Below are 23,836 nucleotides of genomic sequence, written 5' to 3'. Positions count from 1 at the left end.
AATGTCCCTCCCGGATTGAGACTTACTACTTAACTGAGAACCCAGCTAGTCTCTCAGCTGCAGAGGTGTTTGGAAGGACTCCCCTTTCACGGTAGAGTAAAACTTATTCTATACAGTAAAAATGATTTGCTTCCCCCCATTTCAGATACAAACCAGCTCCTTGACTGTTGAAATTAAAAAAATGTAGGCCCACGCATTTCCCATCTTCTTCCCCAAGCACCTTCCCCAAGAAAGGAAAAAAAAAAAGGGTTTATATTAAATTTATATTTTAAAAAATATATTATGAATGTATCGGACTCATTGTTCACCTGAAGCCTGCTTTACAAAGCCCAGATAATGAAGGCATTCTTATTGTTTAAAACAAGCATTTTTAAAAGTCCTTGGATTTGATCAAGGTGCTTATGTTATCGACCACTGCACAGAGAGTAAAGCTAACTTGGTCTCCATTTCATCACAGTCACTTCATAAACTCTTCAGAGCTTCACACCGTCAGAGAAATGGCTTTCAGTTCTCTTCCTCCTCTGAGTCATTGGCGTAATTTCGCATCGTCAAGGCCTTCCGCGATCTGTCAGTGCTCCCAACCTTTTCCCATTTAAAGACAAAACAATACAAATAACTTGTAATGTAACCAGTGTGGTGTTGTATAGTGGTTACAGCCAGGGTTTAGCATTAAGAATTTCTGGGTACTGTTCCCAGCTATGCCATGGCCTTGCTATATGACCGCGGACTTCTGCATGCCTCAGTCTAAACACCTTTAAAATAGGCCTAGTGATTCTTGCCTACAGCACAGGAAGGCTATGTGGCTCAAATAATAAGTGTTTGTATAGCAGTTTGAGGTCTGTGGATGAAAGGCCAATTAAACCAACATCAGCATTTGCAGGAGGCAGCAGGGTACTCTTTGCAGACAAAGAAATGCTGCCCCAGCCTCTGAAGTAAATACAGAATGCAAGAATCCAAATTCATCCCAGAGGGCAGAGAGCTCCATTAGGTAATTCTGACTTTAGCTAGGAACTGCTCCAATGTAAGTCTGAATTTTACCTTTGATCTTAAAAGGGAACAACAACAGTTCCAAAATATGCAGTGGGACAAAATGCATTAACTCTAGAAATTCTTATGAAAACTGGTATAAGAAAAAAGTTATTGCCCCCCAAGAGCAGGGACCTTTAACTGCCCCCCCCCCCAAAAAAAAACCCTGGGATTTTTCATTGCAAAAGAAAATGTTCAGATCAATGCTGTTAAGTGATTGAAGAGATTTGTTACAAATGTGTTGAGCAGCTGATTCTGTGTGTGTCACCAGCATCCATACTTCACATGTCTAAAAGCACCCCTGGCAATGCCTAATTTATATGAAATAAAATACTTCTGCTTCTATATTTAATAGAGGTGCAACCTGCAGAAACCTGGTCCCAGCACCATCAGGATCCCAGTAGCTTAACAGGCTGCATTATAGTATTAAAAATTAGGGCCGCTGAAGGTGGTGACATTCAGGTGCAGAGGCCAAACATCCACCCTTGGAGGATACCAAGTTTCAGCTGTCAATCTTTTAAACATTTGAAATCTAAGCCTCTGATAAAGAGGTTTTTACAGTGAAGATTTGTAACCACAACTACAGTTACACAAGGTGAGACACTATCACACAGTAAGTGGCATAGCATTCCCCGGATATTGTGTGCAGTTATTTTGATTTGAAGAGTTTATTGTATCAGTTGTTTTATAAATCACAATTAGGGAATTGCAGATTTGTACTGAGTGCCTTCCTGTTAAATTAAAGCCAGTTGTGTCTTAGATATCTAATCTTAACTGGTTCACTTTCACACACTCCGTCTAACACACCCACTCTACAAGTATACTGGACTGTTTAGCAGTACCTTGCTGTGAGGAGTCATTTTGTTTTTTGGTATAACTTCTTCCACAGTCTCTGCAGCTCTCTGGAGAAGGGAGAAAATAAGGACAAAAATCTTATCTCCAGGTCTCCGCTCTGTTGGAGAATTTATGACTCTTACAGCCCTGTAGAAAGGCCATCTCGAGAATCAACTCTCTGTATGGGCGGGAGGGGGGATATAGGATCTCGAAGGTGGGGAAGCAGCCGCATAGGCTATGAGATGCAGACAGCTGATTCCCTGCCTTTGAGATCCTATATTTAGAACCCTGTGCGGATACAAAATTTGTATCCACATCTGATCCACAACAACAGATTTGCAGGGCTCTAGCCACACAAACACCTCCAGGATAACTTCTATAGATGTTAAATAGCTGAAATAAATACATCCAATCCCCCCCTGTGGTTATTTCCACTTTCACACATTCAGAAGAGGGAAACTGTGGTGGCACCAATAAAATAGCGAAGAAGGGAATGTGACTTAAAAGAAGTTATAAAACGGAAGAAGCTACTTAGGCCATTGCTAGACTAATGATTCATCAAACGGGTTCTCAGATTCCCGGGAATCTGGAATATTTACCATTACATAGCTTGTATTGCAGAGAGGAGTCTCCAATAGCTCTAGATGGTTTTGTTTCTCAACATTAAAGGAAAGTTTTGACTAGACAGTTTCCCTGGAAGGCTCGTCTCCTGGGGCCCGGTTCTCCTGCTGCAAGATACGAGTAACTCCCATGGACCCCAGTGGGAAACTACTTGTCTCTCACAGCAGCAGCCTGAGCTCCCGGACAGTTAGTAACGCAGGAGAGAAAAAAGCCTTTTAGTAATTTACCAGAAAGAGTTATACCTCATACCTGATCAACAGGTAGCTCCATCTTTGTGTATTCATCCTCCATTACTTCCCGGGCACCGCGCATCTCCTTTCTCGGGTCTTTGACTTTATAGACACTTCCCTCTTCTGTGAGGAGAAGAAAGATCTTAAGAGGGTATCACAGACACTAGATGTGACTTAGTGCAGCTTAAGCTATAGGAATGGCTAGGTCCAGTCTAGTGTTTCTGGGGGCCTTTCATCACTGCCCGCCATGTTGCTGGCATCGAAGAAATAGCATTACTAAGCTGTTAACCATGTTTAGAGTTTGATTTTATACAGCAAATCCAATTAAGAACATTGGGTTGGTTCATTAAGGAGATGCTGGCACGTTAAAAAAAAAAAAAAAATCTCATTTAAAAAACGTTCCTGACACAGTTACAGGGTGAGCTGCACCTCTGTCCCCTTTCTATGTCTCCCAGACTACCCCTCCTGCCCTGTTAGACCTCATGCCTTCATCTCTCCTGGGGTGGAATCATACATTTCTCCCACTCTTAGACCAAGCCTGGGCACGGACCATGCTGACCCAGCAGGTCCAACTGGGTTTGGTACCTGCGGTTCTTCCTTTCGGGAATCTGTGACCAATGGTGAATAGAGTCATCATACAGCCTTCTTAAACCAATGTATTGTTTAACAGTAGGAATAAAGCACTTAGAGAAAAATGATTTTAAGACATCAGTCTATCTTACCTATACGCTTACCATCCCCGGACGGTAACCAAGGCAGGCCTAACTACTCCTGACACCCCAGAGGAGCCTATGTCAGTCTGGTTTCCCCAAACAGCTCCCCAACAACTCCTTCCCCTCCTGAGAGAGAGAGTGCCTTTTTAAACTCCTATAGTGCTTTTGATCTCTAATTCCCAGGCTTTTCCCATCCTGGCATTGTCTCTTAACAAACCTCAGGTGTTTACTAAGGGGGGCTGGTGTCTTATCTTGAACCACTGTGTTTCCTTCCTGCTTGTTTTCCTTGCAGCCCCCTAGTAAACTAAACCAATATAGTCACACAGTAAACCTCCAAATAATCAGGTCAACATAAAGGATTCGTAAGTTATTGCCGAGCAGCTCCACATCCACCACAGTTCCTTCCCTGGGTTGCTGCTAGGCGTTCAGACGCATCTTTGCTTTTCACCTTTTATGCGCTTTAATTATTGCCCCAACAGATATAGCGGGGTGCAGCTCAAGGCAACGTCAGACAGAGTTCAGTATCTCAGCTTCATGACAACTCAGGTCTCAAGAAAGTTTCATTCATGGCGTATTTATTGAGAAGGGGAAGGAATGGAATTACAACAGCAGTTAGGAGATACACTAGCGACTGTTCCCCTTTAGCACCTCGGAGTTAGACAGACTGCTCCCTTAGCATCAAATTAAGGCCATTCCCTGTCATTCCTGAACATCCATAGCGATGTTCTTTACCTTCGTCAGGCCAGTGTTGCATGTTCCTGCTATTCGTCCTGTTTTGCCCTGCACGGACAGGCTTAGCGTGGAAAACAGACTCTTCCTCTTTGCGTGGATATTTCCCGGCTTGCCTGCGCACTGCTGGAGAAGGAACGGGGGTCTTGTCTTTCTCTGCAGCTCCCGTGGACTGCACCCTGCGATAGTCCGGCTGAAATTAACATTCACAATAACTTCCTTAGTTTGTTTCTTAACCTAGGGCTTGTGAGAATGAGAGACTGATTCTACAGCACTAGTTATAGAGACACTAGGCCATCTGCTCAATATGGCCCCACCAGCACGCCTCAGAGCTGACTGGCAGGATCCCATATGATACCAGTTCTGAAAACAAGGTTTTAATGCAAACTACTATGCAGCTTAACTATAATGGGTCACACCCAGTGCTTGCTATATTCATTACCTGCTGAGGTGGATCAATGAGGGCAGAGTCGCTAGCTCCATCCTGGGAGGTGGCATAGCTTTTACCAAACTAAGAACAAGAACAGGAAATGTTTCAACAAATGTAACAAGACAGACACCCCTCAAAAAGGACATGGCAGCCTGGACTTGTTGGGACAGTTGGTTTTCAGCTCACCCCAGCTCCTGTAGCCGAGATCCCTGTATGACCACTTCCTACAAGAACTCTCTCCTGTCCATTCCAAGATGGAGTCTCAGAACAGCTGCCTTTATTGATCACGAAGTGACAAAAAGAAGGGCACGAGCCCAAATTTGCAAGCCAGCTCTATGGGGCACCGTGCGACAGAAGGGAGAACCCGATGGTCATTGGCTACACAAATGTCTCCTGCTGGTCACTGGCATACCGGAGGAAAGGAAGCCACAATCAGGACCATCAGAAAATAAGATCCGAAGTCGTCAACATCAAGGTTCCAAAATTAGGAAAGAAGGGGCGTGTTTAAGGCCTGCTCTGGAGTAGCTTCTGTCGGATGGAGATAATACGCCATGGCAAAACATTACGATCTACGAACGATCTTACTAGGGGGCTGCGTACTTGGTTGCTTCTGAGCTTACCGCACACACCAGGCGCTCCTTGCATCCCTCCGTTCTCCCCATTGCCACCCTCCTCTATTTCAGGGACTCCCTGCAGCCCCCTCCACTTCTCCCCCGGCCCCCGACAGAGGTTCTGTGTGCAACCCCATTCTTCCCCCGTGTCACGGCTACCCAGTCCCCCCACCATTCTTATTCTCTCTTTCTTTCATCTTCTCTCCCCCGTTCAGGATTGTCAACATTTTAAACTCAGCTGAGACAGAGCTAAAACGAGCGGTATTATTAGCTGGCATGTCCAAACAGAAAAATGCCATCGAGTTGATATAAAGGCCTCACAAGATCAGCCAGTTATTATTATACTATAAAGAGCAGGCACGTAGGGTGCCTTCACAGGGCAGCTGAGGAGAGCCCCGCTATTGCTTTAAACAGAGAGACATGAAGCAAAGATGGGCATTTCCAGCCAGGTCCCGTTGCTCACATCCAGAGGATATTGTATCAGAATCGGTGCTGGGGGCAGCTTTTCTGCTGCATCCATTTACATGTGTCCAGTGTGTACAGATTTATGTCTAAACCAGCTTGACGGCTGGTCTGTAGTGTAAATGGAGCAGCCCACGCAGGCGGAGCTACCTACCCCCTGATTGTGGATCCTGCGTCTGTTATTTGGATGGTTCCTGAAACACAAAAAAACCAAATCTCAGCATGTTGAGATCCAACATATTCAGAGACAGGGTGTGCGTCCATGGGATGCGCAGGCACAAATATTCACCCTGGCATTTTTTTTCCCTTTTCCACATTCACAAGCGAGTGCAGTGCTAGTGAAAGGTGCTGGATTGACAGCTCTGGAGGTCTCTTTTCTCAGAGCAGGCAGAGCGCAGGCTCCCCCTCCAGTGTGCCTTAGCCCTAACCTGAGCAGGGAGCCGTCTCCATGACCTAGTCAATCCTGGACTGCTCTGCGGAGACGACCCGCATGAATGAGAATTCGTGATGCTCGTGAAGAGCTGTTTGACTCTAAACTGAATCAATACCCACCACTCATTTCACACAAGCCACTAAACAGCCAGCAGGTGATTAAAAGAAAAAAGCTCTTAGTCACTGCTGACCTAGGCTAGATTTAAAGCACCATCCGAGAGGTGGAAGGATCTATCCCATTGCCAATCCCAGACCAGTCAAATCTGCAGCGATTCCCAACTGACAACTGTTCTTTGGCGCATACTACAGGACTACTGGGAAACTCAGCCAAGCTACTTCTTTTTCTGGTGCTGGGCACGGGGCTTTCATGGGGGGGGCTGTCCGTGTTAAAAACAGCCCCTGACACTAAAATGCTTTAAAAAAAAAAAACAACCCAATTTTGTACCCCGGCTTCTAACATAATTCAGATTATTTTAATCCAAGGCCTCAAACACTCTCACAACAGAATCCTAATAATAAAGAAATGGATTTGTTGAAATGTTCACATTTCCCATTTCAAGTTGGGAAATTTGATATGCAAACTCAATAAAAGCTGTTAAAGTTGTTTCCAAGGTTCAGACAACACACTTTTGCCAGGGGATGGCGGGGGGAAGGGCTCCCTATCTTTCCAGGTGAACACCTTTAAGTGCTCTTTGCCTGGTTCCCATCACACCCGGAGAGCATCGCTGAAAGTTGGCTCAACATTGCGACATTGCTTTTTGAAGTGATTCTGGGTTATTTCCAGCCACAGTTTTCAAAGGTGGTCACAGACTTTGAGCATCTCCAGTTTTAGGTGCCCAATTTGAGACACCTAAAGCTTTGGAGTTACAGGCGACTCAGCAGCTCTGAAAATCAGGCCCCTGCATGTCTCACACTGGGCACCCAAAAAAGTCAGACAGTTTTGAAAACTGGGGCGTGGGTGATTATTAAGTTACAGGAAGAACTAGTCATTTGTTCCCTTATTTCCCCCTCTCTACTCACTCCCATGCATAAATATAAAGGTTATTTTTAAGCTTAGGACCAGCATAATGCACAATCTCTAGGCCACAGGTACCTGCCTACCTACCGTAATGCCCGGTGCACAGAATTCTTAGGCACCAGCAGTTCAAAGTAGGGCAGATTTTTGTACTTCTCCACCCCGACCGCCACATAGTATTCACCGTTCACCAACTCCTCGCCACTGGAGACTGGGACTCCATCCAGTTGGCACAGTCTATGGGAGAAGATGGCAAGGGGGTTAGAAAAATCATGGGAGTGGGGCGGGTGAGGGAGGAGCAGCAAATGATCCGGCTTGGGTGGAAGTACACCCTGTGATCAAGAAAATGGGAGCAGAACATGGAAAACAGGCCAGCGATTGGGCCAAGCTCACTGTTGGTGAAGGTCTGCTGAAGTCAGTGGAGTTATTACACCATGGTGAGCGTGGCCCAGTGTGTTTCAGCGTAAGTTAATTTACTGTGTAAACTATATTTGTTCAGTAAGATTCCCCTCCCCACACTTACGACATAATATAAGGAGGATAATGATTTGCTTATAGCTATTCTCACCGGAGCATAATGAACATTAACTCTCACCAAGTCCCCAAGAGGTAAGTATTAGCCCCATTTTACAGAAGGTAAAACTTGAGTACCAAAGCCAAACAGCACATCAGTGGCAGAAACAGGATTAGAACCAAGGTGTCCTGACTCCCGGTCCTCTTGCACTAACCACTAAACAGTGTAAGGGGACCTAGCATAGACCAGATGGACATAAGGTAAGGAAAATCCAGTAGTGCCTCTTATGGATACCCACTTTCGAACAGCTCCACTGCGCAGGTTGGCTTTCTCCGTCAGCAGGCCCAGGATGGCGTCCCACTCCTGCAGGGTGCTCTTGGAGAGCAGCAGTCGGAAAGGGGGGCTCAGCAAATCCCCATTCCGGAAAACGCTTCAATAAAAGGGCCAAGAAAATATATGTGATGAGCCTGTGTTCCCAGTCCCCTGTATCTGTACACCTAACCCCCATGAACAAAGAGCCAACTCCTCCAGAACTTTCCACACATCCAAGCCAGTAGCTCTCCAACAGCCACAAATTAAACAGCTCATTATTATCGGGGGCGTAGTGGTAGAGCCGAAGGGTCCCAACCGGGATTGGATCTAGGTGTTGTACAAACATATGAGATGGTTCCTTCACCAAAGAGTTTATCATCTAATGGGTCTCAAACTCAATTTACCTTCGAGCCAGTGCCAGTCCACAAATCTTCCAGTGGGCCAATAATGTCACTCATACCGCCCAGAACCCCCCCCCTGCCCCCGAAACTCCACCCCCCACCTGCCTAAGGCTCTGGGAGGGAGTTTGGGTGGGGGAGGAGGTCTGGGGTAGGGGATTGGGGTGCAGGCTCTGGGAGACAGTTTGGGTGGGGGAGGGGGTCTGGGGTGCAGGCTCTGGGATGGAGTTTGGGTGCTGGATGCAGGCTCTGGGCTGGGGCAGGGAGTGGGGTTGCAGAGTTTGGGGCTGGGGGGGGTGCTGGATGCAGGCTCTGGGCTGGGGCAGGGAGTGGGGTTGCAGAGTTTGGGGCTGGGGGGTGTGTGGGGAGGGGGAGAGGGTGCAGGCTCTGGGAGGGAGTTTGGGGGCAGGAGGGGGGTGGGGGTGTAGGCTCTGGGAGGGGGTTGGGGGCGTGGCGCTTACCTGGGGCTCCAAGACAGGGTGGGCCGGGGGTCCTCCTCATGCTGTTTCCCCCAGGCACCGCGGAGGCCACAGGGAGGGGCCAGCAGACACGTGGAGCGAGCTGGCAGACGCCGCTCAGCCCCGCTGCGCTGCCAGTGGTGGACAGGCCCCCGGGCCATTGTAAATCGCCCGGGGGATGGGGGGGGGGGAAAAGAGAGGGAGCACCAGGGGCAGCAGGCAGGGCCAAGGGAGAGACCTGGACCCAAAATTGCTGGAGCCCCGCAGGCCACATTGGGGAAGATCTCAGGCCACAGATGACCCGTGAGTTTTGAGACCCCTGATCTAAAACAGCAGATAAAGAGGCAGGAACAGAAGACAACATAGGAGCAGAGTGAACAAGGCAATGATAGAGGAAAGCAACACATGTACTTATCTCGCCTTTACCCCCAGGAACAGACAATATATGAAGGGTGGAGGAAAGGGAGGCCATCAAAATATGGACAATGTTTACACGTGCACATGTCAAAATTTTCTTTTAAAGATATATATGAATTATAGCCAACAGCCCCTCCTGCTGTCCATTATCAGCTGGGCATTTAATTGGAGACACCATGGAAGAAGTGGGCCTTGAGGAGGGATTGGAGGGTGGTGGCTTTATGGATCAGCTTGGGGAGAGCATGCCAAGCTCAAGGGGCAGCATGAGAGGAAGCACAGAGATGGTTGTGGGGGGAGCAATAAAAAAGGCTGGCACCGTCGGCAGAGGATGCAGAAGAGACAAGAGCGGATAAGTAGAGTGGCAGAGTTGCGAAGAGCCTCAAAGATGAGGAGAAGAGGCTTGAACTTTAATCAGGTGAAGTCAGTGGAGGGATTCAAAACCGAGGAGTGACGTGGTCAGAGCTACAGTCAAAGACTTATCTCAGCAGGAATCTTTTGAATGGACTGGAGATGGCCTATAATGCCAGACTCTTGAGGTCAGACATACAGATAGTGTGATCTCCAGCTAGCGTGTCACAAATTTCCTCCCAGTCAAGACAGATCATCCCAAGGCACAGCACACTGGATTCAGAACTTAACAGTGAGGTCTCGGCCTGGAATAATCCATATGCACAGCCAGTGCTTCATATATTGGACCAAACGGTGCTCCCGGTTTACACTGTTGTAAATCCAGTTAACCCAGTTGAAGCCAATGTGGTTACACTGGATTTACACTGAATCAGTATCTGGTCCAATCAGTTAAAAGCCCAGGAAACTCTGGTACTAATGGGGCTTTCCATGCTTGTTCTGTTTCAGGAGATGAAACAATTGTGCTCGTAGAAAACCAATCCACACATAAGACTGCAAGGTTCATTTAACCCAGGGCTAGAGGAGCAGGGCCCAGAATATATCCAGCTACAGAGGGCTGGTCCCTTACTTCTACAGAATGACTCCGTCCTGACAGGGAGGAGCTTGGTCTGAATGAAGGAGGCATAGATAGAAATAGCAACTAGCTCTGGGAGGGATTGGGGCAGGAATACACTCCTCCAAAGCCAGCTTCCCCCAGTTCCTGAGCTCAAGGACTCTGCCTCCAGTCTCCCCAGACCTCCTGGTCCCCAAGGGAAACTTTAGAGAAAAGTCAAAAGGCACTTACTGTATAATGCAGGGCAGGTGGACATGCTTCTGCCATCGCGCTGCTACGGTCAGCTTCTGGGGAACCACGGGGCGAATCTACAGGCCAGATTCAGCACACACAAATGTCACTCAAACGCAGAGCTTAGGAGCTGCCAGGTTGGACTTCCTAACTTGCTGCATGGTCTCATTGCTGCTAGGTGGAGCTTGTTGGCAGGCAAGTCCTGGAGAGCCTCACACACACATCAACAAATGGGTTGGCAAGGCCAGGTGCATACCAAGGTTGCCAGGGTTAAGTCTGTGTACAGGTCTAAGTGCTAATGATGGTGATGGAATGTAAACAAAGGGCTCAGCTCTGCTGGCAGTCACACAGGGGATGTCCCATTGACTCCCAAAGCACTTTCAGGGCCTTCATTCTTAGGCACCCACAATTATTCCTGTCACCCACACCCACTTCTTCCTGACTCCTGTGCATTCTGCACAAGTACCTCCCCTGCTCGGTTTAGGATTGACATTCTCAGTTCCATTAATGTTTAAACGGGGATAGGGTGTGGGGCGCACCCACAGCCCATTTCCACCGCAGCCAGCTGCTGTTTCTGACAAACTTATTTACAAGCTGTGGACATTTTGAAGAGATTGGCAGGAGAGCACCCCCTACTGCTTTCTCTACAGCATTACTCATGCTGGGAAGAATGTCATATACCCAGGTAGATCTCACACTGCCCCTCCCCCCCACCTCCACCACCAGGCCCTCACGTAGTGATTGGTTAGAAGAAGAGAAAAACATGCCTTGTAGAAAGTCGTTCCTGACAAAGTTCTCCTACCTGCTACTAGCAGAGAACGGGTGTCCTAATCCCTGACCAAGCCTTACATTCTGCTCACTGTCTGAACAAGGCAACCACCTGTCTCCCACTGTGACTCACCTGCAACCCATTTTTTTTCCTGCCCCCACTGAGTTGCTTCATTCCGGGGTTTAAATAGCTGTAAAAACAGAGGCAAGAAAATTATCAATACACATCTCTTCTAACCTCCAGCATCCTAACCTGGAGGGAACTTCATTTGTATATAATAAACTTAATACCTTATTCTACGTCTCATCAGCATGAATAGAAGTGAAACTGTGGACTGATCAGGCTACAAGAACAAAATTATAGCTGGTTTTTAACTGATTACAATCACAAGATGATTATGTCTAGTGTTTCCTTCGTTAGAGGTCAACACCAGCAAGAACTGGACCAATGTTAACTGGTTTGGTCACTTCTCAGCTGATTGGCATACAGATATTTGCAGAAGTCAAGAACAGTGTTGCCTAAATTCACGCTGCAGCTAGTCACATTGTATATAAAACTCTCCACTTCCCAAGTGCTTATCAGCAGGAAATCATCATTTCTTCTGGACTTCTCTCCTCATCTGCCCTCCAGAAGGCTAGACTAACCAAAACTGTTATAATGAAACAATTCTCAGCCAATTCTCAGCCAGGCTGAGTTCCAGATACCACATAAGCCAACTTCATGTTCTGGTGAACATCATGTTTCATCCCTTGAGCGAGACATTGCCCAAGACTCCAAGCACTGGCCAGTGTTGCTCAATAAATATGGGGGGAGGAATAGCTCAATGGTTTGAGCATTGGCCTGTTAAACTCAGAATTGTGAGTTCAATCTGGCATCTGGGGCAAAATCAATACTTGGTCCTGCTAGTGAAGGCAGGGGGCTGGACTCTATGATCTTTCGGGGTCCCTTCTAGTTCTAGGAGTTTTCTCCCTCTCTCTATATATATATATTTTTTTTAATTACAGCCTGACTGTTTCCTCCACAATATTTACTTATTGAGTCCAATTCATCCCTCATGAAACTTCACTGACTCCAAAGGCGTTCTGCCAGGAATGAATCTGGCCCACTATCGTTTAGGCTGCATTTAAAAAACAAAGACGCGTTTGGAAATGCCTGCTCCATGCAGAACATAAGAAACCTGGTAGAATGGGGATGATGCATCAGTGGCTGACATTTCTAGGGACACTTGTGATGGAAGCCCACAGCAGAGCCCCAGCTAACTCCCACTGAGCTCCCTAAGACACTGAGTTGTGTATAACGCAACATAATACTGCACAGCTCATACCAACACCCTGCCAGAACAGTTTTCTGCAGATATTTTCTTATTCTTATGATGTAAATCAAGGTGATCTTTCACATTTCCAGTCTCATCCAGCACATCTAGGAATATTCACAACTGATTCCAATGAGTGAAGCAATGAAAAGGACAGATCTCTTCCTTCCCAGTTTCAGGCTAACATACAGCGGATTGTTGCATGCCCTTTAAAATCCTGAATATTAAACTTAAAGTCCCTTGAACTTCCCCAACTATTAATGTTAAGGGTGGATAATCTGATGGGAAAGTGAAAACCAAGATTACTGACAAGTTGTGTGGCACAAAAGAATTTAACACCCCACTGGCTACACTAAGATTTTCTTTCGATAAAGATTGGTTCTTATTGATGGTGAATGAGGCACGCACGAGAGCAGGCATGAGCTCCTTGGTGAGCTGGCTCTGTCAATCAAAATAAGGGGAGACTCTAAGCTCAGCGCTGTCAGCCATATTTATGGCAAATCAAACACACTGCATGAATTTCTCATGCACCCCCCATTATCCACTCAGTCTCCAATTTCTTTCCACACTCTGCCTCTTAAACTCGCTACAGAACATAACACACACAGAAGTGCTGTCTGTTTTCAGCTGCATAGTTACCTCTTCCTTCCCCAATAGCCACATGGGGATAGATATCTAAGGTCACTTAACTTCAGTCTCGGGACTTGATAACAGTTTGATCTACTCACTCTAGCCTTTTGAACCGCTCAAAGCCAGCTGCCACATATGGGCATCCATTCTGCAGTTCCTCCAGCTCAGTGACCCGGTGGCCCTGCCTGGGGGTGTAGATGTTCCTCACAGCCACAGAGGCATGGATGGTGCTGGTCACCTCATTCAGAAACGCTTCAAAGGTCTGGAACTGGCGCTGGTTCACCACAAACTTCCTTCCATGGAAGAAGGAGTCCCCATTGCGATATACCATCACGTTCTTGGCCACAGGGGCCAGAGCTATTGTGCTAGAGCTCATTCCTCTTGAGCCACGTCCACCCCACTGATCAGAGAGACACAAGCCGATCAGCGCAGGGCAAAGGCTGGAAGATGAAAACCCCAGCGACCCTTGTGCTAAGCACAAGCCCTTGCTGTCTGGCTGCCTTTGTGCTCCCTCTCCCTTCTCAGAGCTGTGTTCTGAAAGAGACTCTCGCCGTTTCCATGGCTGCAGGCCCAGCAAGAGGGGGGAGTTTTGTGGGCCGGCCTGGAGGCTGAGTCACTCAAACCGAGAACCAAACAGCTCCTCAGTACCTCTCCTCTGCTACACACAAACAGCACCAAAAGCTCCCTCACAGCCCAGCACAGCTCCAAAATCAGGAGACTGGATGGCTCAGGAGAGCAGACAGGACTGATTACCTATACAGTGGCGATTCAAATCCAGCCCAGAGTGGAGGTGTCTGAAAGTTGTCACTCTCTGATAACTGCTCAGTGGCCTGTGTGATACGAGTTTGGTAGGTGCCAATGCAGTGCCTAGTTGACAAGTATCTGCATCACAAAGCAAACCCCCCCCCCATCTGCATTAATTAGCTCCCTAGCTACCATCATCAAAATGGACTATGAGACTGAACTAACTTGCTGGCCTACAGGAGAGGAAGGATAGTCCAGTGGTTAGGGTATTAGCCCACGACCAGGGAGACCCAGGTTCAATTCCCTGCTCTGCCACAGGCTTCCTGTAGTAAGGGGGGCAGAAAAGTACATGCAGTAGAAAGATAGTAGCAGGACTTGGGGGGTAGCGGGGGAGCTTGAACTACTGCAGACTAGTTGGCAGAGGAATTCAAGCCAAACACCACTCACTTGCATGACAGCCACTCAAAAAATATTTCACCCCAAAGAAAGCTATACTTACTGCTGTCTTCTCCCTCTCTATTCCACTGCTGAGAGCCTAGATTCAAGACACCAGCCTGATTCCCAAAGTTACTGATTTCCCCATCTCTGCAGAGGGGGTGAAGTGATGATACCAGCCTGCGACAGCTCCTCTCTCCTGCTCTTGAACAGAGGGCCAAACCTTCATCCTGATCAAGTTAGTAGCTCAGAACCAGAATCCAGCCCACTGAGTTTACATTGCCTGGACCCATCAAATTCTGAAGTACCCCTCCATATGTTTAGAGGGCTAGTCTGTACTAAATGGAGTCAAGTCAGTTGGCCAGGAAGACGTATGCATTAAAGGATGCACCCAAGAGCTTTATTTACATTGTGAACTGGTTACACCTGGAGAGCTTTCCTTCAGCATGTACTCTGTCACCTGAAGCAATAGCCTCTGCCCATCCCTAGCATTTGACACTACAACGGAGGTTAGGCCTGCTTTGCTTTTCACTGGATAGCGTCTGTGCTAGGTGGTGGGATCAAGACGTCTGGCCCAGCCAATGGCAGAGACAAATCTGGGGAGAGACAATATTTTATTCAGAAACAAAAATGAGGAACAAATGAGTGAGTATGTTCAGGAACTGACATAGGTTTTCACTGTACATTAAATAGGTGTATGATTGCACATAGAAAGAGACAGAATGCAGAGCATCTGCACTCACAAAGTATTATGGGTCTGGGATAGGGATCAACCGTGCCATGGGGAAAAATCCCCTTTCTGATGTTCATGGGTTGCCCATTAAAACAAAAAAGAGTCAACAAAGCCCACTGGGAAAAGCACCTGGTTAGCTAATACATTCCGTACCCACAGGGCCAAACCTTGTGGTTCTCGCTCAGCCGGCGTTCTGCCAGAGTGAAGTCTGCCAGGTTTGGCCATAGAGTATTTTGGGATCTCCAAGTTTTGGGAACAGAGTCGTGGGATGTGGGAGACAGACTCTTTCCAAATACATGGCTCAGCAAGCAGACAACAAAAAGCCATTCCTGCTCCGTGGAGGGGAGCCCATTCCTGGTGTTCAAAGCGCCAGGCTGCTTCATTGCTGCTCGGTTCAACCACAAATTAGCAACTAATCTTTTAAAGAAAAGTACATTAAAAAAAAAATTAGTCTGGCTGCGGTTTCCCTCTCAGGCTCAGTCAGCAGAAATGGGGTTCTTCTGGGTAATAACCCCTTCAGTACATAGAACGTCCTCCTTAGCATGGGGCAGATACTGAACATGTGTTTTCACCAAGAGTTTTCAAGTTTAAAAATAAACCTCTTCATTGTAACTAACTCTTATTCTGACGAATGTGACAAAGTCCCAGTGGAAGTCCCAAGTTAACCATGAGGAACGTCTATGCCACAGTGGAGCTAGTGCTTTCCCAGGCAGCTGCAGTTAATGCTGCTCACGCGACGATTCCCCTCCTGCAGTGGATGGGACACAGTCCAGCTAGTCCCAGAGAAAGCTGCTCCTCCACAACAAGGTGAGCACACTCTGCATCCCTCTGAAACAGTTTCCTATCGCTCAGGAGTCCCCAGCCTTTGCTTCAGGATCAAATACTACAAGACAAAAAGGAAATCGAATGAGGATCTTGCTTAAATCCTGCTAGGCTTGAAACCAGAGGAGCATCTGTCTCTGCAGGTTACCCAGCTACCACTGGAGTCCTCATATGTGGGGAGAAATCTTAAACATTGAAAGGAATGCAACTGAGGCTTGTAGGGCTAGATTTAGGCGTCTTCCTCCCTCTGCTGGCTACTTGCTCATGGCCAGCTCATAGCGCTCTAATATGCAAAGGATCTGTCCTTTGGATTTTGCCTATTCACAAGAGCAGAGGGACGTTGCGAAGTATACACACAGCAATAGTCACAGGCAACAAAGCACTTTATAAACTTAATTAAACCGCGCATGCATGCACACCCATTTGGGCGTGCCCACCCGGCCCGTGTGTGCGCGCGCACGCACACAATAGGTGAATATCCTAATCCCCATTTTATAGACACAGAACCTGAGGCACAAATTGCAAGGTCCCACAGCAAGTCAGCAACAAAAGTCAGGAATACCTTACCCTTGGTCCTAGGTTTAGCAACTAGAAATCTCTCCCCCTTTGTGCCTACAGTTGAAAATAAGCCCCAACATGCCAGGTTTACCGGTGTTGGGTTGCCTAGCAGAGTAACTGGCATTTTAGACAACATCCTCCACATTTAATTGTTTTTAGAGTAGGTTATGGTGTAAGATTGTCAACCCTCAGTGTCCCTCAGCAGCAGGAACTCTTACTAAGAAACACACAGATGACTGCATTACTAATCCCATTCACTGTTGCAGGGAAAACACAGAATTCTGTACGCACATCTTGGTAGGAAAGTGAGGGAAACAGAGGTAGAGGTCTAGCGGTTGAAGCAAGGGACTTCCAGGAGAGTCAGTATTCCTGCATTCTACCCCCCGCTCTGCCACTGACTTAACTGTCTGACCTCAGGCAAGTCTCCAAACCTCACCATGCCTCGGTTCCCTATTCAGAAAATGGATGTGATAACATTGACCCATATCTGTAAAGCACTTTGAGACCTTGAGATGGAAGGTACAATAGAAGCATTATTCTATCCTTATTTCTTTACCAACTGATCATTGCTAATTCACACTCATGCCTGGAGATTAGCACTGAAGGCAGGATTAGCATGCAAGTGAGAGAACACAACAATAAAGAAATAACAGACCCTACCTCACAAAACGTATTTGGATAAACTAGATGAACAAGTGTGGTTTAGAATATGGACTGCAGTACATTCTAGAAGAGCAGTGAAGTCTTTGTAACACACCTATAGCTAACCTCAGCCATATCTTCATCTAATTAGATTATGTTTACACATGGAGAGTGCTGTACAAGTGTTAAGCATTATCATCTCCTCCAAAAAAGAGAAATGTACCTCCATCATCTGATTAAACTCTTATGTAACTGAATGTTCACCCTGGAAATCCAATCCCCACCACAGTGATTAACTGCAGATTCCTCTTGCAAATGTTTGTCTGGACAAGCCAACCTTTGAACACAGCAAGAGGCAAGGACAGGCTCTTACATTCTTACGGCTCACGATAGCTTGTTGCAGCCACAGCAACTCCATGGCCAAGTGATTTCGATAACACTGGAGGTCGGGAAGAGTTTGAGGCAGCTCCTGTTTTATGCTCTTGAATGGAAGCTCTGCACAGAAATGGAAAACAGAGATTAATTCTATTTAAGGGGTTATTTGGTTTTATAGCCTAGCCATGTTCCCTTTAGATCCTCTTGTGTTCAGAGGCCAGACTGGGGCAGGAGGTACCCTTCCCAAATTCCACCCACAATCCCAGGGGAACTGAATGTTTTGGTAGAACAAATCAGCAGTGAAACAGTTAACCACCTTAACATACAAACTGCTGTCGACAGATTTCAAAGTCAACAATCCATTGCAACAAAGAGAGGCAGGTCACCCCATTTGGAACCAGAATTCTACTTTGTACCATTCTCGCTTCTCATATGGCCCTCATCACTGTAGTATCCAAGAACACATGACTGTTCACCCAAGCCAATGCACACAGACTCGGAGCAAGCTATTTAGAAAGTTAACCTCGAGTGCATCTTTCATAAGATGTGGGGAATGCAATCAATCACCTTCCTTTGTTTGCAGAGACATACTATACAGAAGCTAGTGTGTTAATATTCCTGTGTGGTTACTGCTGCCAAAGCTGGGACAATCCATCTGTATTATTCACTTTCTGGCTCCATGAGAGGCTGTTTATTTTCTTGTGTCTGGTACATCAAGAAAGAGACTAACCTACTTCCAACTGTATCAAAACAAACACATACATGCATGTCCACAAACAGGATACAAATCAAACACTTTTCTGGGTACAATCCCTACACTCTTGAACAAAATCCATCCTGATGGACTATCATAGTTTTCTAGGGCTACAGCCTACAGTCTTTCCAAGACAGTGTTCCCTAGACTCTGCTCTATACTTGATCATGGTGCCTATGTAGAGAGGTTAGAACATTGAGATATTGCCTGCTTTGAGGGTCTTCAGTTAGTCTCTAGGACCTACAAAGAAAGGAGAGCTACATAAAGCTTGTTCCTAACTTAAGCAGCCCAAGTAAGACTATGAGCTTGAAGGGTATGCATAAAGCTGCTTGGAATAGAAAAATCTAGCTTGCTTGTGATCAAAGGATTTGCAGAAAAATCTTTGATCTCAAATCCAGCAGGGCTCTCCCCCTTACCCTATGCTAATAGAAGAGGTGACACGGAATTTATTTAGGCAAACAAAGGTTTGGATAAGAGGGTGTATTTTCCCCTGCAATTGATGCTCACTGGGGGGCAGAACCTACATTTGGAAAATGGGAGGAATTGGATAAGAAGGGTTTCCAGGTGAGAAACCTGGAACCCTGCCCCAAACAGGGGTTGATCAAGGTTTCTGAGCTGGTGTGGAACCAAGTTTAGTTTGTCCTTGCAGTTAAATAACGTGTATCTGCAATGGATAATTTCCTAGTGTAGACAAGACCTTGGAGAGGAGATATGATTTAAACAGGAAACTCATGCGAGGGGCCCCAGACTCCATTCTATGCTATCTCTTGGATAAGGTTCATTGCTCTAGTCTCTCTATTATATTCCTGAGGCTTTTGTCTCCCCAACAATCTAGCTCAGGTGGGTGAGTATGTTGCCAGGTTACACATGCCATGCTGGAAGGGTTCAGAGGTGCTGACTATAATGTTTATTCCTATTCCTGTTTCTTACCCTGGCTGGCTACAGTAGACCCTGTCTCCAGAACAGTGTTGCTCCATACAGATGATGCGTTGCTATTGTTCTTCCATTCTGTATTCTCCCCTGACAAGCTGCAGTCCTGTCCAGTGGATTTATCTACATCACACACTAAATTTTGCTTCGCTCTGTTGCTTTCACCTCTTGAGACCATCTCATCATCTTGAAGCTGGGCTGTAGGTTTCATGTAACTCCTACAGTCACAATCCTTTTCTGGTTCTAGTGTCTCAAGAGGACAATGCTTTTGCTGCCCTTTATCTGTGTTGTTATGGTCTTTGGATCCAGACTCTTGATCAATTAATCGCTTTACTTTCATCTGCTTCTGGAGAAACAATGTTTGAGAAGTTAAACATGGAGGAGAGTTAACGAATAGAGGGAAGTAATAAAAAAAAATCCAACAAGGTTAGGCTCTTCCTGGCCACGATGATCTCGCTTAGTAGATGTTTGTAACCAGGTCTGATAACTTTCCTCACTACTTTCCAGAAATTCACTCTGCCCACAAAAGAGTTTTAAATGATCATGGTTTGGGAAATGGTTAACAGTTTATATCCAAGCTACATTTTTTTTTTTTTATAAAGCTTGTTAATGACCCATGTTCAAACACTACAAGAAAGCAAGTCTCAAATAGTGCCTGGTTGTATTATGGACAGATGGGGTCGGTCATGGAGAAGAGACAGTTGGTTATTTCCAGGCTTCAGCACCATGATTTGAGTGGTTAACACATGGCTAGGTCAGTCTATAGCGTGAGATGGAAGCTTTAATTGTGTCAGAAGACAACCAGGTTTCCCCAATATGGCTGTATTTATAGCCTTTAGCCAGACCATAGTTTGAATCCAAGCACAAATTGTGATGATAAAGTCCAGAAACTACCTGCTGCATGCAGAAGTGCTGAATACTGTTTTAGCTACACCATTTTTTGTAAGAAATCCCTATTCACAGAGAACATGCCAATCATATCAGCAATGCCAGCCTTTGCCAGGAGTGACTGCGTACCATGAACTGAATGGACCATACCTTTTGAGGAAAGACAGGAGTTGGTATGAAGCGTCCTTTCCACTGCAACTGACCCAAATCCCCTTCAATCTCCTTTACCGTGTTCTCATAGTCCTCCTGTAAGCTTTGGAACCTCTTCCTCACAAGATAACCCCTGACATAGGCCTACAAAGGATAAGACAGAGATCCCTAAATAGTCAGAGATGGTTGACCACGTTTCCCATTACAGAGAAGATCTGCAGATGCTTCAGAGGGAATGAACAGAACAGGGCAATTTTGAGTGATACATCCCCTGTCGTTCACTCCCAGCTTCTGGCATTAGAGGGAGGGCTACCCAGAGCATCAGGTTGTGTCCCTGACCATCTTGGCTAATAGCCATTGATGGGCCTATTCTCCATTAACTCATCTAATTCTTTTTTGATCCCACTTATACTTTTGGCCTTCACACCATCCCACAGCAATGAGTTCCACAGGTTGACTGTGTGTTGTGTGAAGAAATACTTCCTTATGTTTGTTTTAAACCTGCTGCCTATTAATTTAATTGAGTGATCACCTAGTTCTTGTGTTATGACACAGGTAAATAACACCTCCCTGTTCACTTTCTCCACACCATTCGTGATTTTATAAACCTCTATCATATCCTCCCCTCTACTCAGCTCTTTTCAAAGCTGAACAGTCCTAATCTTTTTAATCTCTCCTTCTACGGAAGCTGTTCCAATCATTCTTGTTGCCCTTCTCTGTGCCTCTTCCAATTCTGATATATCTTTTTTGAGATGAGGTGACCAGCACTACATGCAACATTCAAGGTGTGGGCATACCAATGGTTTATGTAGTGGCATTATGATATTTTCTGTTTTATCTATCCCTTTCCTAATGGTTCCTAACATTACTATTACTTCACAGCACCTTAGATTATTAAAACGGAAACAATCATTAATAAAATCTTAGGGCCCAATACTGCAAACACTATAAAGCACGATGCTAACTACCCTGGTAGTCCCACTTAAGTCAAATAGACTACTCATGGCCATGAACATTATATCTGGTAGTGAATATTTGCAGGATCAGGCCCTAACTTATTGTTACTGCTTAGGCAACTTGTTGGTTTATTTTTTGTATTTCTTCTGGCTAAGACAGGGAAAAGATCCCATCAATTTCACTATTTCTCTAGTCAGTGTCACTTTCTAGATGTTTAATCTGAAAAAACAGGTTTCAAACACTACAGGGAGATGTTTGTGTGTGTTTTAAAACTGTTTCCACTGGATTTTGTTTTCTACTAATTTTCCGTTTTGTAAAACTTATTTGTACAAAGCCCAAATTCTCTCACTTGGTCTTTTTAAAGTTTCTTAGAATAGAATAAAGAACACAGTTCCAAGTGTGCTTTTCAAGTCACTTCCTCAGATGGTAAAATTCCAAGTTTTGGGAAACCTCTTTCATTGAGGAGATCCATTTCTCTCCTACAGGCCTATAGGGCTGTTGCCCCAGACCAGTGGTTAAGCTTCTTTTAGACAACACTAAAAAGGCATCCCCTCTTTAAGGAACATGTGACTTACTCATACCATATTAGGGCTTGTCTACAATGTCTCATACCATGGCGCTACTAAGGGCTACTGTGTTTTAAATTCACACCCCACCTTAATCCAAATTAACTTCCAAATGCAAACAAACTCTGAATACAGATAAAAATGCACCCACTTTGAAGTCAATGGGAATTTTGCCACTGACATCAGTGCTGCAGGATCAAGGCCCCTAATGTTATTTGTATATTGTGCCTGTTTCTATGAAACACACAGGAAAAAACTAAAGACAGGAGCACCAAGGAGCTATGACACCCTCAGTGAAACCAGAGCAGAGGGGCAAACTCAGCCCTGGAGTAAGAGAACAGCCCAACACCGCCTTCAGTGGTGCTGCACCAGTTTACGGTAGGGAGGTGTTTGACCCAGAGTCTCCAGACTAAGCATAAGCGCAAGAGACAGCAGGAGCTGGGGCAGCAGAAAGAGATTAAGAAAACTTTGCCTCTGATCTCCCCAAGATGTGCCAACACCCGGATGTACCACCCTTCAGCTATACAGCCCCCCCGACCTGCCCCAGATGCATCACCCCACCCTTCAGCTATACAGCCCCCCCGACCTGCCCCAGCCCCAGATGCATCACCCCGCTCCCCAGATATACATCTCCCCCCTCCCCAGATGCATCACCCCACTCCTCAGATATATATAGTCCCAGCTGCCCCCCCCAGATATACAGCCCCCCCCCCGGACCTGCCCCACCTGCACCCCCCCCAGATATACAGCCCCCCCCGGACCTGCCCCACCTGCACCCCCCCCCAGATATACAGCTCCCCCCCGGACCTGCACCCCCCCCCAGATATACAGCTCCCCCCCGGACCTGCCCCACCTGCACCCCCCCCCACATATACAGCCCCCCCCCGGACCTGCCCCACCTGCACCCCCCCCAGATATACAGCCCCCCCGGACCTGCCCCACCTGCACCCCCCCCAGATATACAGCCCCCCCCCCCGGACCTGCCCCACCTGCACCCCCCCCCAGATATACAGCCCCCCCCCGGACCTGCCCCACCTGCACCCCCCCCAGATATACAGCCCCCCCGGACCTGCCCCACCTGCACCCCCCCCAGATATACAGCCCCCCCCCCGGACCTGCCCCACCTGCACCCCCCCCAGATATACAGCCCCCCCGGACCTGCCCCACCTGCACCCCCCCCAGATATACAGCCCCCCCCGGACCTGCCCCACCTTCTCCCCAATACCTGCCCCCGCCCCGCCCGCGCGCCTCACCTGCAGCCTCGTCACCCCTTTCACCAGCCGTTGCTGCTCCGCCGCCATCTCCACCCGAACCGCCGCTGGCGCCGCCTGGTAACCGGGCTCCGACCGATGACGTCATCGAGCGGCGACAGCAGGCAGGGGATGGGCTCTCCCGCCTCCCGCCCCCCGCGTCCCCTCCGAGCCTGCGGGAGTTTCTGCCCTCTTGCGGTCACGTGCGGGGCGGAGACCCATTACTGTCGGTCCCACCTAAATCCAGCCCACCCGGGGCTGGCCGTAGACAGCAGGCAAAGGGCAGTGAGTGGCCCCCCTGGCCAAGTGCCACACAGGCTGGGGGGTCCCCCCGCTGAACCCCTAGCCAGTGGAAGGTAGTGACCCTCTGAAGGGGGCCTAAGCTCCCCTCTTTGCCCCCAACCAGCTGGGTGATGTAACAGCAGAGCCCCATTCCTGCTGGCCGGATGGAGGGGTGGCCGGGCCAAATGCAAGCGAGTGGCATTGTGACCAAGCACAGGGCGTCACTTTGCCCCTCAGATTTAGGGTAGCTGGGCCGGTAACCTGGCTCTAGGGTGACCAGACAGCAAGTGTGAAAAATTGGAACAGAGGTGTGTGTGTGTGTGGGGGGGTAAGCGACACCTATATAAGACAAAGTCCCAAATATCAAGACTGTACCTATAAAATCAAGACATCTGGTCACCCTACCTTGCCCCCTCCTTAGCGAAATTCTGGGTGCACTGCTGCTTGGAAACAACTGCTTTCATAGGGAAACTTTGCCTCTGTCTGTGGTAGAGTATCTCCCAATGCTTTACCCACATGCCTCCTCGGCCCCATTTTACAGATGGGCTAACTGAGGCAGAGAGCGGTTAATAGACAAGATTTGCAAAACAGTAGCAAGCCTCACTATTTAGGAGCCTAACCCAAGACATTGTAAAGGAGCTGGAA

At 47.2% G+C, this 23,836-nt stretch overlaps 2 protein-coding genes across 7 annotated transcripts; both read right to left on the bottom strand.

Annotated features, from left to right (window-relative positions):
- Nucleotides 1-266: 266 nt before the first annotated feature.
- On the bottom strand, nt 267-15,400 carry DCDC2B (doublecortin domain containing 2B). Of its 5 annotated transcripts, none has more exons than XM_024107714.3 (12): nt 14,693-14,833; nt 13,204-13,505; nt 11,296-11,353; nt 10,395-10,471; nt 7,916-8,047; nt 7,194-7,340; nt 5,811-5,850; nt 4,596-4,664; nt 4,157-4,346; nt 2,731-2,834; nt 1,869-1,928; nt 267-582 (listed from the first exon to the last, which is right to left on the bottom strand). In XM_024107714.3, the coding sequence occupies exons 2-12, from the start codon at nt 13,479-13,481 to the stop codon at nt 505-507; spliced, it is 1,233 nt and encodes a 410-aa protein (XP_023963482.2). In that variant the 5' UTR covers nt 13,482-13,505; nt 14,693-14,833; the 3' UTR covers nt 267-504. The 5 variants fall into 5 exon arrangements, with proteins under 5 accessions (XP_023963482.2, XP_005302246.2, XP_042700689.2 ...); XM_005302189.5 differs by lacking the exon at nt 14,693-14,833 and adding an exon at nt 14,349-14,489; XM_042844755.2 differs by lacking the exon at nt 14,693-14,833 and adding an exon at nt 13,859-13,945.
- On the bottom strand, nt 14,882-23,106 carry IQCC (IQ motif containing C). Of its 2 annotated transcripts, none has more exons than XM_005302191.5 (5): nt 22,913-23,106; nt 20,137-20,280; nt 19,099-19,444; nt 17,413-17,534; nt 14,882-15,900 (listed from the first exon to the last, which is right to left on the bottom strand). In XM_005302191.5, exons 1-5 carry the CDS (start codon nt 22,958-22,960, stop codon nt 15,859-15,861), a joined length of 702 nt encoding a protein of 233 aa, XP_005302248.1. In that variant the 5' UTR covers nt 22,961-23,106; the 3' UTR covers nt 14,882-15,858. The 2 variants fall into 2 exon arrangements, with proteins under 2 accessions (XP_005302248.1, XP_023963484.1); XM_024107716.3 differs by having other exon boundaries at nt 19,099-19,441; nt 22,913-23,061.
- Nucleotides 23,107-23,836: the final 730 nt, after the last annotated feature.

The sequence above is a fragment of the Chrysemys picta genome, chromosome 23 (genome assembly GCF_011386835.1).
Source record: "Chrysemys picta bellii isolate R12L10 chromosome 23, ASM1138683v2, whole genome shotgun sequence".
NCBI classification, from domain to species: Eukaryota; Metazoa; Chordata; order Testudines; family Emydidae; genus Chrysemys; species Chrysemys picta.
The sequence above is the reverse complement of the archived record's forward strand: the minus strand, read 5'-3'. Positions and strand labels throughout refer to the sequence as shown.